Source organism: Diplotaxodon limnothrissa, linkage group LG7, assembly GCF_057381915.1.
Source record: "Diplotaxodon limnothrissa isolate DT_005_m linkage group LG7, D_limnothrissa_male_GT1.1, whole genome shotgun sequence".
NCBI lineage: Eukaryota > Metazoa > Chordata > Actinopteri > Cichliformes > Cichlidae > Diplotaxodon > Diplotaxodon limnothrissa.
The window spans coordinates 3,992,157-4,005,647 of record NC_140602.1 but is presented as its reverse complement, the minus strand read 5'-3'; the positions used below and the strand labels follow the sequence as shown (position 1 = coordinate 4,005,647).

Sequence of the window (13,491 nt, the reverse complement as noted above, 5' to 3'; positions counted from 1 at the left end):
TGCACATTGCAGCCGTGTTCTGCAGGTGTTCAATATACCCTCTGTGCGCACACATGTTAAACAAAGACAGGCAATAGTTAACGCAAGCAGATGTTTTATATAGGCCAGCAAACAGCACACCTAATAACTGGGTGTGTGGTGTGTGTTTTTCTCTGTGTTTATTCCTTTACTGTGGGGGGTCTCCGAGGCTTAGCGGAGTCGTTTCTTTGCCTCTTGCGTGCGTTCTCCCACCTACCTATGACTTTATCCGCCTACGTTTTAATGTCATCCGTGGACCCTTTGCCAACATCGCACCCTTGCAAGTTTAGCCCCCAAGCACCTATGTGTGCAGACAGAGAGACCAGAGTGAAGGAGGCTCCAAGCAGGGAGGCAGGAAAACCAGCAGGACCTTTATCTGGAGCAGGAATGCAGAAAATGTGGAAACAATTGGGAGTAAGAGCTGGGGCTCTGAAAGCCCTGAGGTGACAAAGGGTTTTCACCCAGGGAGTGTAGGTTGAGGTGGGAGGCGTTTGGGCCACTGATAGCGATGGTAGGCCTTGAGTTGAAAGAAAATGGTCTCTTAACTGGGTTACCATTTCAGGGCAGACAGGCTGGTTACACAACGCAGACGCCTAGTGAGAGAGGGATATAGAGTACCAGGAATGGAGATAGAGAGAGGAGGAGGAGCGGGAGATGGATGGATGTATTAGAAGCCTCTTAATGGCATGTTGATAAAAGACCTTGGATGTGGTCTTAGATGTAAAGACCATCTCCAGCTCCAGAATGTTCCATTAGAGATGTCAGTCATCGGTACACAGACCAGGCAGCTCTGCTAGCCTGCAGATGCCCCCCTGCAGCACTGGACTTTGCAACCTGCCTCAGATGAAAACAATTCAACTGCAACCACACTTCAAAACAGAACGGCTATTTTGTGTTAAAATATGACAGAAACAACCAGATCAAAGCAAATGTTGATGAGAAAATGAAGATAAAGGTAAAAATACAGTCGTCATATGCTTTGCGTGTGGATTTGTGCCTCTTGTTCTCTTTCTCTTCTCTCCGTCTTTCCCTAGTTAAATGTGTGTGTGTGTGTGTGTGTGTGTGTGTGTGTGTGTGTGTGTGTGTGTGTGTGTGTGTGCTGCAGCACATAGTGATGCCGTTGTAAATAGATGTGCAAATGGTATTAAAGGAACAATTCATTAGCCCTGACATTAAAGTGCTAATCAATAGAACTGCATTAAACTATTAGGCTTACACACACAGTAACACACAAACGTGTTCAGGCATGCAGGCGCACATACTCATCTTGGCACATCTCGGAGCGTAGCTTGCCTGATAGTCCTCTCGTTCTGCATCAGAAATACAAAGTAGCCTCTTTCAGAGCAGCTTGAATAGATTCTAGGACTTTAATTAGAACATTGGTCAAGTCAAAGACATAATCACACTAAAACCATAAAGACGCATGCATGCATACACTTACTCCGTCATACACGGGCACACAAACAAAGGAGCTGCTGTACATTTTTATTAAGTCCTGGTCTTATCTCTTTTGTCGATGGATGTCTCCTTGAGGCTCGCAGAGTTCACATTCAATGTGCCTATGAGCCAGTTTAAACCATCTGTTACGCACTTTTGAAAAGACGCTGTCATTTATCACGACAGGCTCAAACTAATCGCCAAGTACAACGAGTCTCCTTTGTTCTTATGCTTAAAATGTTGTGTGAACGAGCATTTAAATCCATACAATGTAAACAAAAAGCGGGACTTCCTGTCCTGTGACAGGAATAATGACTTGGACATGTCGTTACGTGGCAGCTGACTGTTTTTCTTTCTCTCCTTTTTCCTGACCTTTAAATCTTTGTTTACCCTCCAACTCATTTTTCTCTCCTTCTTCAGCAGGCCTGGCCGAGCGGCACCCAGCAGATCCTGCTGCCTCCAGCCTGGCAGCAGCTCACCCACACCTCAGTCCAACACGCCACTGTCATCCCTGACTCCATGAGCAGCACACAGACCCTCGCCAACTGGAGGTGAAGAACAGTGTTTTTTGTTTGCTTTAGCTTTTATTGCTTTGATTTTGCAGGACAATGAATATTGAGGTCAACACTTTTTAACCTACATTTTTTCTCAAGGATTCTATTGAACTAAAAACAAATGTAATAAGCTGACACTTTCAAATCAAAGCACTCATCCTCACTGTCTGTAGCTCAATTTACGGATATTGACAGGACAGATAAAAAAAAAAAGAAATAGTGTATATAGGCTTTAAGAACAAGTAGTCGTTTACGGCTTAAATCAGTCCAAATATGTTATGAAAATATGCATGAGACCAATTCATGAGGAAGCCTGTACTTGTGTGACAAGTCTTCTATCTTCAATTTTATAAGAGCAGATTTACCTCAGGGAGATGGCATATATATGCATGTAGCGAAATCTTATCAAGTATAGCCTGTCACTGTGATGACTTGATAAATGGATGGATAGATGGGAGAATGCAACCCAAGGGAGATAAGGGGGATGCAGGTATATAACGTGTCTGTGTGGATGGCTGCTGCAGCCATGTATGCTCAGATTCATTCTAAGCTGTCCATCTGTGACAAGACAACCCCCTCCCTGTGTCGCCCTCCCTTCCTGTCCAGTGGCAGCTCTGTTGTCCTCAGAGAGACGATTGGGAAAGTGTCGCACTTCCTCTGCAGAGCTATCGCTCCACAGCTGCTGGTGTCAGCTCCTCTGCCCTCCCTCCTTGCTCTCTCTCTCTCATTTATCCCCTTTCCTCCTCCTCTAGAAAAGTTTACTGCTGCCACCTGCTGGCTTAATTAGGAAGTACTTATCCAGTCTTTCTTATCCCCTGGAAATGTCAGATTTGACTGATTGATGTGTTCGTTTGTTTGCTTTAGTATTTCGTACATTGCTAGGATGCTTTACCTGAAGATTCCTTATTGTTTTTAACGTTGTGGTAACATAAAATTGTATTTTAAATTACAGGAATTCCCACCCACATGGCAGCCATTATAATCCCATCATGCAGCAGCCAGCCTTGCTGGCTGGCCACGTCACCCTCCCATCCAACCAGACACTCAATGTGGGAGTGGCACATGTTATGAGGAAGCCCTCAACCAATAACAACTCCTCTTCCAAAAAGAACAAACAGCACCAGATGTCTGGCAGGTACCTAAAGTCTCAGGTCATCATAGATCTTTATAAATCTTCATACTGGAAGCTAACGATTGTTACCAAAGGTCACATCTCCAGCATCTGCTTGTTTTGCCCTCTATAGCCACTCACTCTCTCATCTCTGTCTTTCCTTAAGGAACATGTCAACCAACGAGGTCTCATCCTCTCAAGTGGTGCTGTCTCCACAGCGCTCAAAGCGGGTGAAGGAGAATACGCCCCCGCGTTGCGCTGTGCTACAGAATGGCTCGACCTCTAACTGTCCGCCCACGCAAGGGTGTGGGGGTGGAGGGTGGGGGGCTAGTGAAACAGAGCAGGCTTCCAGCACCACTCGAGACCATCAGCACCAGCACAACGTCCCCAGACAGACGATCGTCATCCCCGACACACCCAGCCCTGCTGTCAGCATCATCACCATCAGCAGCGACACAGACGAGGAAGACGACCACAAACAAAACAATAGGTCAGTGCTGTTTAGCACACTTACAGGTTAGCGTTTGTTGTTACTGTGAATCTTTACTGAGCTTCTCGTGCAATATGAATTTCCCTAATAATCACATCACAAAGGGCTGTAGTCTTAGATCATCCAGGATAAAGACAGCAAAAAACATGGAACACATCTGCTTTAAGTTAGCTGGATGGAGATGTGTTTCCTGGCATTTCGAAGCCAATTTTCTATCATGTTAACAAATGCTAATCTCTTTGATGTATTTTGTGATATGCTATACACTAAAACTAAGTAAAAGTGAAGAAGTCAGAAGGGAATTCAATTTACCCTGCAAACCAACTTCGGAGTAAGGCATTTACATTTATTTGTCAATAAATCCAATTAACATTAGAATGTAGTAACAGTTATTAGCTTCAAATATATTACCAGCATCGATAAAACATTACCAGTAACTGTGTTCTTTCTGCTTCGCTTCTATTTTTCCCAGCTCATCTTCTAAGCAGAGAAAGAATGTCATCAGCTGTGTGACGGTCCATGATTCACCAGAGTCCTATTGCTCCAGCAACAACAGTCCCTATACGGTTGAGTCGAGACCCCCTAACAACAACAGCTATGACACAAAGACCACCATCCTGGACAACTACAACAATGGAAACCCTCGCACCATCATCATCCCCCCTCTCAAAACCCAGAACAGTGAGGTCCTGAATGAGTGTGAGCGTCTGATGCCAGGTAAATGACAGATTTCTTGCAAAACATGGCCTCAATCATTGGATAGATCATCTGTTATGTGTTTATAGCTGCTCCTTTCCAATTCAGCAAATCTGTATCCTTTCCTGTGCAGATGCAATGAACCATCAGAATTCAGCTTACAAGTTCAAATCCACCAATGGAGTGGTGCCTGGCAATAATCACATAGCCGGGGGTGTAACTGGAGGCGGGTCCTACCGACAGCAGCGCTCAGGGCCACACCCCCTCCAGCAGCAGCCTCTCAATCTCAGCCAGGTACAGTGAGAGGGTTCAACTATTGGGAACTTGTTATATTTACTATAACAATAATATCACTCGCACCTTATAAGGTCATATATGGTTCATATCTGATTAGCTTGGCTAAAGAAAGGGGAAAATCCACCCACTGACACTACTTAATCTCTGTCATCCCCTCATTCAGGCCCAGCAGCACATGGTAGCCGAGCGTAACGGAGGACATCGGCGCCAGCAGGCCTACATCACTCCTAACATTGCCGCTCAAGCCCCGTACTCCTTCCATCACAATAGCCCCTCTCACACAGGCAACGTTCACCCACATCTGGCTGCTACGCACCTCCCTAGCCAGCCCCATCTCTACACCTACACAGCTCCTGCTGCTCTGGGTTCTACCAGCACTGTGGCTCACCTGGTGGCGTCACAGAGCTCGGCACGCCACGCGGTCCAGCACGGAAGCTATCCACCAAGCATCGTCCACCAGGTTCCAGTTAGCATGGGCCACCGTGTGCTGCCCTCGCCCACCCTGCACCACAGCCAGTACCAGGCCCAGTTCGCTCACCAGGCCTACATCAGCGCCTCGCCCGCCTCCACTGTCTACACTGGATACCCCCTGAGCCCCACCAAGGTGAACCAGTACCCTTACCTCTAGAGAAGACACTGACTGACACTGGAGAGCCTGACCCAGCGCTGCTGCTCCTTTCCTCAGCCTCAGCCCAACAAGAGCCCCGTCAACATCCCCAACATCTTCCCCTCGACCTCAGACGCAAACAGAGACAGAGGAACTTGCAATCCTCCTGAAACTGTCATGTATAACTTGAAGACATAACGACAGAGAGCAAAAGAAAAAAATATGATTCACAGCCTTTCTAGAAGGAAAAGTTTGGAGTTGAATTTTCGAGGGATTCAGTTCAAGAAATTTTGTTTTCTTTTTTTTTTCCTTGAAAGGGCCAGTTTCTGCTTTCATTTGCCTATTCTTTACTTTAATAAGTCTCATTCGTTTTACAGGGAAGCGTGGAGAAGGCCTTTTGAGGCAGCGGATGTTTTCTGGTTTGTTTTTTTTGCTTTTTTATTTCCCCCTTACATTTGGGAAGTGACTGTCGAACAGGGGTTACTGACTGGAGAAATCCCGAGAAATCTGGGAAAAGGTGGAATACGGAAACCTGCTGCTCTTCAAAGAAAAAAAATATTGATGGCCTTGAACTGTCTCAGTATTTCCAAATCACTCGTGGTGTGGGGAGAATAGAAAGGCAACTCCTCCCACGCCACCTCCTCCAGCAGAGGAGGCTTCTGGAAATATAACCAAGAGAAGACAACAAACTTTTTAGTGTATTTATAGATATTTTTCCTTTCTGTTTCACCTTTATGATAATACTTCAATTTTAGGTGTCTTAGCTGGGCCCCGTTCTTAGAATGTAGCAGTCTGCACCATTTTTTTAATACGTTTTTTGTTTTCCCCGGATACCAATAGATGAATTTGTTCCTTTTTTTTTAAATGTGATTGCACAAAGTGGTTATAATAACATAGGCATGTGCAACGTGATTGTCTGTGTGTGCTACTGTCAGCCATGCGTGTGTAGTCCACCTCCTCAAAACCCTCTTCAGTCTTTAGGTTTTGACCATTGTTTCCTCGTAGTGCCTTACAGATATAATGACACAGTTTACTTGGCTTGGATCCTGAAAGCCACAAGAGACTATAGCTATACTTAGAGACACACGTTTCCCTGATTTGACATCCTAATCGGGGCGGTTGTAGCTCTCTTCCAGGTGTAGGCTCAGCCCTTGCTGTTTCTTGTCCTTAATGACAGCGTACCGTAGATGACGAAGATTAATGTCAGAGGTTTTATCACGCCGAGCTTTTTTATTATGTGTGCATGAGATAACTTGCCTGGGGTACTTACCAAAGTCGTAGATAAATTCTTGCTACGTTTGCTGTGGATATTAATGTAAATGTGAAAATGTACAGTATAGCTGTAGCTGTAAACCTCTATCACGGTGGCACCCAAAATGTGGCTTTAGTTAGGATTTTGTTTCTTTTGAACCACGCGAGGGAAACGCGTGTCGTGATCGCAGAGCAACGATATCGGCTGAGTTTTCGTGTACAAGGAATGAGTTACAGTATAATGTTTGAGACTCAGCAGAGGCAGGTTAAGAGCTAGTCCGAGCGAAGGGCCTGACGGAAAGTGATTGTTGCCACGAGGGTGATTCTGTAAGGCTTTAGATGGCCTGGCTGCAGCAAAGAGACAGCGTGTTGAGGGTTGTTGAGAGAGGTACAGTGTAGGCATGAGTTAAGGGGCTGGTTGAAAGCATAGGGTCAGTTTAGCAGGGGACCGTGGAGGGCGGGGCGAAACTCTCGATTTTAAATGGGACTAAAATAGGAGCAAGTTGGCAAAGAGCAGGTTGATAGTAAACACTGAGTCCAAGCCGTAACAACATGTCCGAATGGCGTAACATTCGGACATTAATCCTTCTTTTGTTCTTTTCATTTGTTCCTCTTGTTGTTTGTTTCTGCAGCAAAGATAATTGGAAGTTGATTCACGGATGTTTTGAAGGGAACAGAAGGGAAATGTCACAGCATACACCTGGAAGGGCACATTGTGGATGGTTTGTCATCGCTGTCCATTTGTCTTCGAACCAGGTTCACCACAGACACCGCCATGCCAGCCAGACAGGATACCCGAACACTTAGAGAACCAATAGGGCTGTCGCTTTGTGTGTTTGCTGCTTGATTTAATAGATTTCAATTTCTTGTAGCTAATAATAATGAATCTCCTTTGTCCTCTCGAACGTGGGCGCATCAGAACTGCTGGTGATTTAGTGAAAGCCTTCCCCTCTCCTTCATGGTATGCCATAGTACTTGCATTTGAAGTGATTTTTTTTCAACATCATCTTGAACTTTTTGACATGGCTGTAGTACATGTGTTTATTTTTAGAGATTGTTGCAATAATTCTTGTTGATGTTTTATCAGAGCGTGTGCGTGCGCGTGTGTGTTTTTATTATATGTCAGGCTCATTTCTGTTTTATAACCTGGGGGTTGATGTACAGTGATATTTAGTATTTTGTTGAGGTGGTTGCACCTGTGTAAAGTGTTGCAACACTGCTGAAGATGATAAGTGTTGAGTTGACGATGATCCACTGGGGGCCCTTATCGATACGTGCTCGTCTTGAGGATGCCACACCCAGGTTTGAAATCCAGCGGTCCCCCGATGGGCCCCAGAGTGGTCTTTTATCCCGGTACTTTCCTCAAAGCTCTCCCCTCCCCATCAGCTCCAGCATGCAAGCCTCGGGTCCAGGCGCTTAAAGATGTGATTACATAGTATGTTGCTGGTTACGTCGTTCGTTGTCTTTTTATTTGATATTATTTTACCTACTTAATTTCCTCTGGGTCATTGGGGCCTTAGCGCACACACACACACATAAGGGAAGTGATTTTCCATGGAAGTCTTTTAGCTCCTCTGTTATGACACAAACTACTGAAACATTCCACTGTTTTGAGGGAATTTGGCATTACCCACGCTACACTGCTGTCCAGACCCCACTCCCCCACTCTTTTCAGGATGGGGCTAATGTTGACACACTCTGACTCTTTTGCTTGTCCCACCAAAGACTTTTACAGATCGATCATGTACAGCACAGCACAGTACAAGCAATCCTCCACAGCATTGCAGACAGGCAATAACTTCTGGTCTCATCTTTAAATGCTTTACAAGTGCTTTTGAGGACATGTTGTTTCACCACCATGAAATGTATATGTGTGTACAACGTACGAATGCACGGGGAGGATTTGGCATACTTCTTGCAAACAGCACAGCTATTTGTTTCTGGACATTTAACCATTAGAAGAGCTGCAATGTGTTTGAAAGCTTTTGTTTTTTTAATGTTTCACTTTGATTTTTCCTCATATTTGGCCCCTGTTTAGATTAAATCAATAATTGTCTAAAATGATCAATTTTTCTGTTGTTGATGTTGTAGCTTTATTAGCAGTGTAAGAAAATTAATTTTAAAGGTTGCCATTGAGGAGAATGGCCCGTTAATTATTATGGAAATAATCAAAAATATACCAAGTATACCTTTAAAAGCGTGGTCACCTGCACAAAATGAATGTAATATGTGACCTGTGAGTGAAAGGCAATGGCAGGAATGGCTTTAGATCTTTCTCCGTGGGTGACCATTAGTTTCATTTCGACACCATTTGTGGCCATGCATGATGCAATAACTAAACATTTGTTCTCCAGCGAGCTCCCACATGAGACTAATTATGTAAAGTTACCGGTATCGCGAGTTGGGGATATTGAATAATCGCTATTTTCTCAAATCAAACAAACACGGTGAAAAATAACTTGATGTGTACGAAACATTTGTCTATCGTTCAGTTTCACTTAACCAATGTTTTGTGTTTTCTATGAAAAAAGAGGGGAATAAGAATATGAGCATTAATGTAGATCGAGTGACCTTACAATTACCAAAATGTGCTTAAGTAGAGTATAAAAATGTTTTCTGTTGCTGTGGTGAGTGTAGCCTTCCCAGCAACAACTTTATTCTTAAGTACTGCCTTCCAAATAACCAATAATACCTCCAAAGCTTTAAGGTGACGTTTAAATTAGAGAAAACATAAGGCAGCATCTTTCTCTCTCTCTTTATGAAGCCTGGCATTCTCCTGAGATACACTCAAACTTCCACTTTTGCCCACGGTGTCATCTCACATACTCGTCGTCCCGGAGCTTTGGAAACACTGAGAAACATTCCTGCGAGCGCGGCGCACGCAGTGCTACATTAGTCTTCTTCGAACAAACTCCTCCAAGCTGGCTCGAAGCTTAGTAAGCGAACAAGCAACCTGCAACGTCAAATCACACGCTTGTACGTCATTTGGCAAAGTCACAGCTGCTTCCCAAAGTACAAAGGAGTTTAAGGACAGGTGTTAGGTGGATAAATCACGTGCTGATGAACTATTCTGTCACCAGGAAATTCATAATCTAGTTACACGAGCATTCTTGAAGCCCTTTTGTATGTTTTTGTTGTTGTTTTGTTTTATTTTTTGGTTTTTAATATATATTTGTTATGGGGATCTGCTCCTTTTGCTGGCTATTCTTTGGGGGAATTCAGGGTAAGGTGGTCAAGGTTTGATGCCGTCACTGACACTGGCGTCAAGTTATTGAAACTTAAAAAAGTGATTTCTTTACGTACTGAGTTAAAATTCATTTGATCTGCACCAGCCGATTACCCCAATCTGCAATCTTATGAGATGTTGGGGTCCACATTGAAGAACTTTAAACATTTGGGTTATTTTACCGGAATACTTGGTAGACCAAAGCTACTACATTCAAAGATGGATTTCCTTGTTTGTCTTAATCTTAGGATCACAGTCCCTTTTGGGATCCTCGGTATAATCAAATTATAATAATCAAGTTATAGTAGTTTTAAATAACTACTCGCACAAAGAAGGCGATAATTCAGTTTGTTAACATTTTCTAAAGACCTAAGAGCGCGTCAAACCCTGACCCCCTTTTGTGTCCATTGCTGTATGGTTTATCAATGGTGTAAAATCTCATTCTTTGTCGATGAAGCTAATGTGTGCTGCAGTATTTCCTAGTATACTTCTCTGTTTATTGTCTTTTCTTATTTACTTTGGTTTATTGGGGTGTGATGTCTCATTATTTCAATCTGTTGACGTAGCGTTCAATGTATACCCTGTTCCTTAGCCTAATATTAAGTATGTTATGAGAATGGATATTTTACTGGCTTTATAGAATGTTTAAATAAATATAATAATGACAATAAGAAAAAGGATTAATTAAACCTCCTAACAAGTTGAGTACTTGCTACTAAGCGCTTGTGTTACCATTATGATGTCGTGTGCTTCTCTTAATCATTTTCGTTGTAGAAAAATGGAGTGAATTTATATTAGGCTTCGAAAAAACTAATGATAGCATTGTAAATTTTACAGGAGGATTTTAACAGACAAACAGCTTCGTCAAATAGAAGAATATAGTTATTTTAATTGTCCTCTTTACTAACTGTAGGGTGACAAGGGGCTCCCGTTGTGGTGAACTATGTTATAGCTTGTTATTCACTGTTACTTTTGATCATTTTTTCGGTCTCCGAGGTGAATCGAGTTATTAATGAGAATTTGTATGCTCACATATGCATATTGTATATGTGTAGAAATGTAATCACACTTTGTCTTGGATTTACATTAAACTGTTAAGTCACAGCATCGGTCTCCTGTTGTCTACTGTGGGGTATATGTGTGTGCATGAGTTAGGCTCATTCTTTGCACCCAGCATACTGTCTCTTGCAAAAACTCAGAATTAAGTGCAGTTTGACTGCAGTGTGTGATCTAGAATTAATTAATTAAAATGTCTGGGCATGGCTTATTGTGTACATAAACCAACATTTTATGCACAAGTTTGAAAGAAACATTTCATGTCATGCACTATATACAAAATTGGAAACCAACTTCCAGTCTGTAAAAAACATATAAAAGAGATTTTTTTATTTATTGCCTTATTTTATTTCACAGTTGTAAATGGTTCAGGCAGAGCCCATTTTATACCATATAATGTGTAAGGTCATCATAAATTTACACATTTTTGAATCTGCACACAAGCTACAGCTGTTATATCAATGTGGTAGTATAATGTAGGTCTTAGTATTCTCTGAAAACAATGAAGTCTCACCTTTTAACCATTTAAACTACTTTATTTTGCTCATTAGCTACACGCATACATTTTATGGAGATTAAAACACCATAATGCTACTACGTCACGTTAGGTTTTTCACGACATTTTCATCCACTGACCACAGCAAGAGTCAGAGAGAAATAAGTAAAAAGAAACTGCTTTAACATCGGCAGCACTGGCTACACACAACACCATCACCAGGTGGCGGTGTTCGCCATGATGTTCACTTAGAAACTTGCGCTGACGTGATCAGGTATGCTAATCACCTCCATTTATTTGCAACCACAAAACTCTGCAATGGGCAACGTTTACACGCTGCACCACTGGGCCCCGTCTTCGCCAGAAGGATATTTATTTTATCTTTACATAGAGCATTAACTTGTTTTCAGAAATGTGTTAAATAGCAACAGAAACAAACGAATTAATTGTTTGATCCTTCAAAGTCTCACCACCATAAAGATAAGACTCAGGCTTGTAAATGTAATGTTAACTGATCTGCATATAATTACATATTAGGGTAATAGAATATTTTTCGTTTGAACTCAGTAGCGGAAGAAGGTCAACTCTATACAGCCAATAAAAATATAATAGCTATACCTTGGGGTGAGTGCATCAATGCGTGAGGTTGCCGTGGAAGCCGCAGACGCCTCCTGACGAAGACCAACCTAATGTTTAAAAGGCCACCGTGACAGAAAAGAGGCTGAACCAATGGGAATACGCCTTAGCAAATTAGAAACTAATCAGATCTGTCAGAGGGCGGGGCTATCCCAATCCTCGGGACGAGAGAAGGTAACTGTTACCAAAAGAGTGTCAGATGAAAGCCAGTCGCCAGTTCGTGCACACCACGTATACACTGCAAAAACTTCAAAGGCACGCAGGTGGGCACGAGGACGTTAATGACAGAGCTCCACACAGCATTTCATCCAAGGATATCCTCTCCTCACGCTCACAAAGGAACTGATAGAGTTGGAGCTCCCTTTCTTGGTAAGTCTGTGTGCGCAGCTATGAGCTGGCTTACAGGAATGGCAGGGGGCGAATTGAGAAGGAAAAATCGCTTTATGTATGCACTGAGCGCAAGCTTTGGGATATATCATCAAATTATTTTGGCTAGGCAGCGTTTAGCGTTTTCCTGTCAGACTCAAACGAGGGATGGAACCTGCTTTGTCTAGCTAAATGAAAAGCCACATGACCATTAAGCTTGCAAGTAACGGGACGGGATGTAGGACAAGAGACTACTGTATCATGATAAGACCCGCTGTGAGAGCGTCTTAAAGCCAGCCATACATCCGAGGGATGAGGTCTGTGCTGGATCGTCTTTTGCTTTTTTGACCTCCTTACAGATTTGTTCCCCTTATATGGAGTAAGTTGCTTTGTTTTGTTTATTTGATGGGATAATAGTCGCTGTTTTCACGACCAATTTGGCCATGAGTGTGAAAACTGCAGGATAAATAAGGGAAATACTCACTTTTTATCAACGATCCAGGGCATGGATAAAAGAAAATGTGTTGCTCCAATCATCCAATGATATCTGTTATTAATGTTACCCTAAAATTGCAGGTTTGAAATGATTTAAGTAGTTTTCACTTGTTCTTCAGCTTACTGGGGGATTCTTAAGTTAACACAGTGATACTCAAGCAGGCTGTTCTTAAATGTCTCACTGTTGCTTCTTTTCAACAGTTTTTCTCCACTACAAAGACATGTGATGGAATAAGGGGCCTTAAAGTGAAGAAGAGCAAACTAAGGCGCTCGCAAAAACCTAACCTGCGATTGTCTTTTTGGAGTGAATCTTCTCTCCTTAACCGGATGACATGCCTTGACTCGACACCCACCGTACCATGGCAGGTTTAGTCTCCACTGTGTGTTTGGTGGTGATGCCCAAAGCTCTCATGCACACCCACAGCCAACGTGCTGCGCTTCTGGTGGTAACGGTGTTGTTAATAGTGATTGCAGCTGACTTACCTGGGGCAGGTAAGAGAACACTTTTCTTTTTTTGCTGACTCACACAACATGATCCACTAAGTACCTTGTGTTACATAAGTGGCACGGATCAATATCGTGTCCAACATTCAGGTAGCTTTGAGGAACAGCATTTAGAAATAATATTCCAATTGAGTTCAAGTTGCAAATAAAAATCGAATCGGCACACGTTAATGTTTATTTCAGATTAAGAACGCTACAAGGAGTGTATCTGGGATTCTTTTGATGGTTAGATTTGCAAATTCTAAGTCTTT

The 13,491-nt window shown here is 42.8% G+C and overlaps 2 protein-coding genes across 4 annotated transcripts in view; both read left to right on the top strand.

Annotated features, from left to right (window-relative positions):
• The window catches only part of hipk2 (homeodomain interacting protein kinase 2), a 68,236-nt gene extending 57,450 nt beyond the window's left edge, over positions 1-10,786 (top strand). For both annotated transcript variants that reach the window (XM_085359015.1, XM_085359014.1), the window contains exons 10-15: positions 1,876-2,006; positions 2,962-3,144; positions 3,287-3,610; positions 4,083-4,327; positions 4,440-4,600; positions 4,767-10,786. In XM_085359015.1, the coding sequence (XP_085215141.1) occupies positions 1,876-2,006; positions 2,962-3,144; positions 3,287-3,610; positions 4,083-4,327; positions 4,440-4,600; positions 4,767-5,231 (1,509 nt within the window). In that variant the 3' untranslated portion in view covers positions 5,232-10,786. The remainder of the gene's footprint in view (positions 1-1,875; positions 2,007-2,961; positions 3,145-3,286; positions 3,611-4,082; positions 4,328-4,439; positions 4,601-4,766) is intronic.
• A 2,309-nt stretch (positions 10,787-13,095) lies between these two features.
• The window catches only part of LOC146627578 (UPF0606 protein KIAA1549), a 32,628-nt gene continuing 32,232 nt past the window's right edge, over positions 13,096-13,491 (top strand). For both annotated transcript variants that reach the window (XM_085357216.1, XM_085357215.1), the window contains exon 1: positions 13,096-13,228. In XM_085357216.1, coding sequence (XP_085213342.1) covers positions 13,096-13,228 — 133 coding nt within the window. The remainder of the gene's footprint in view (positions 13,229-13,491) is intronic.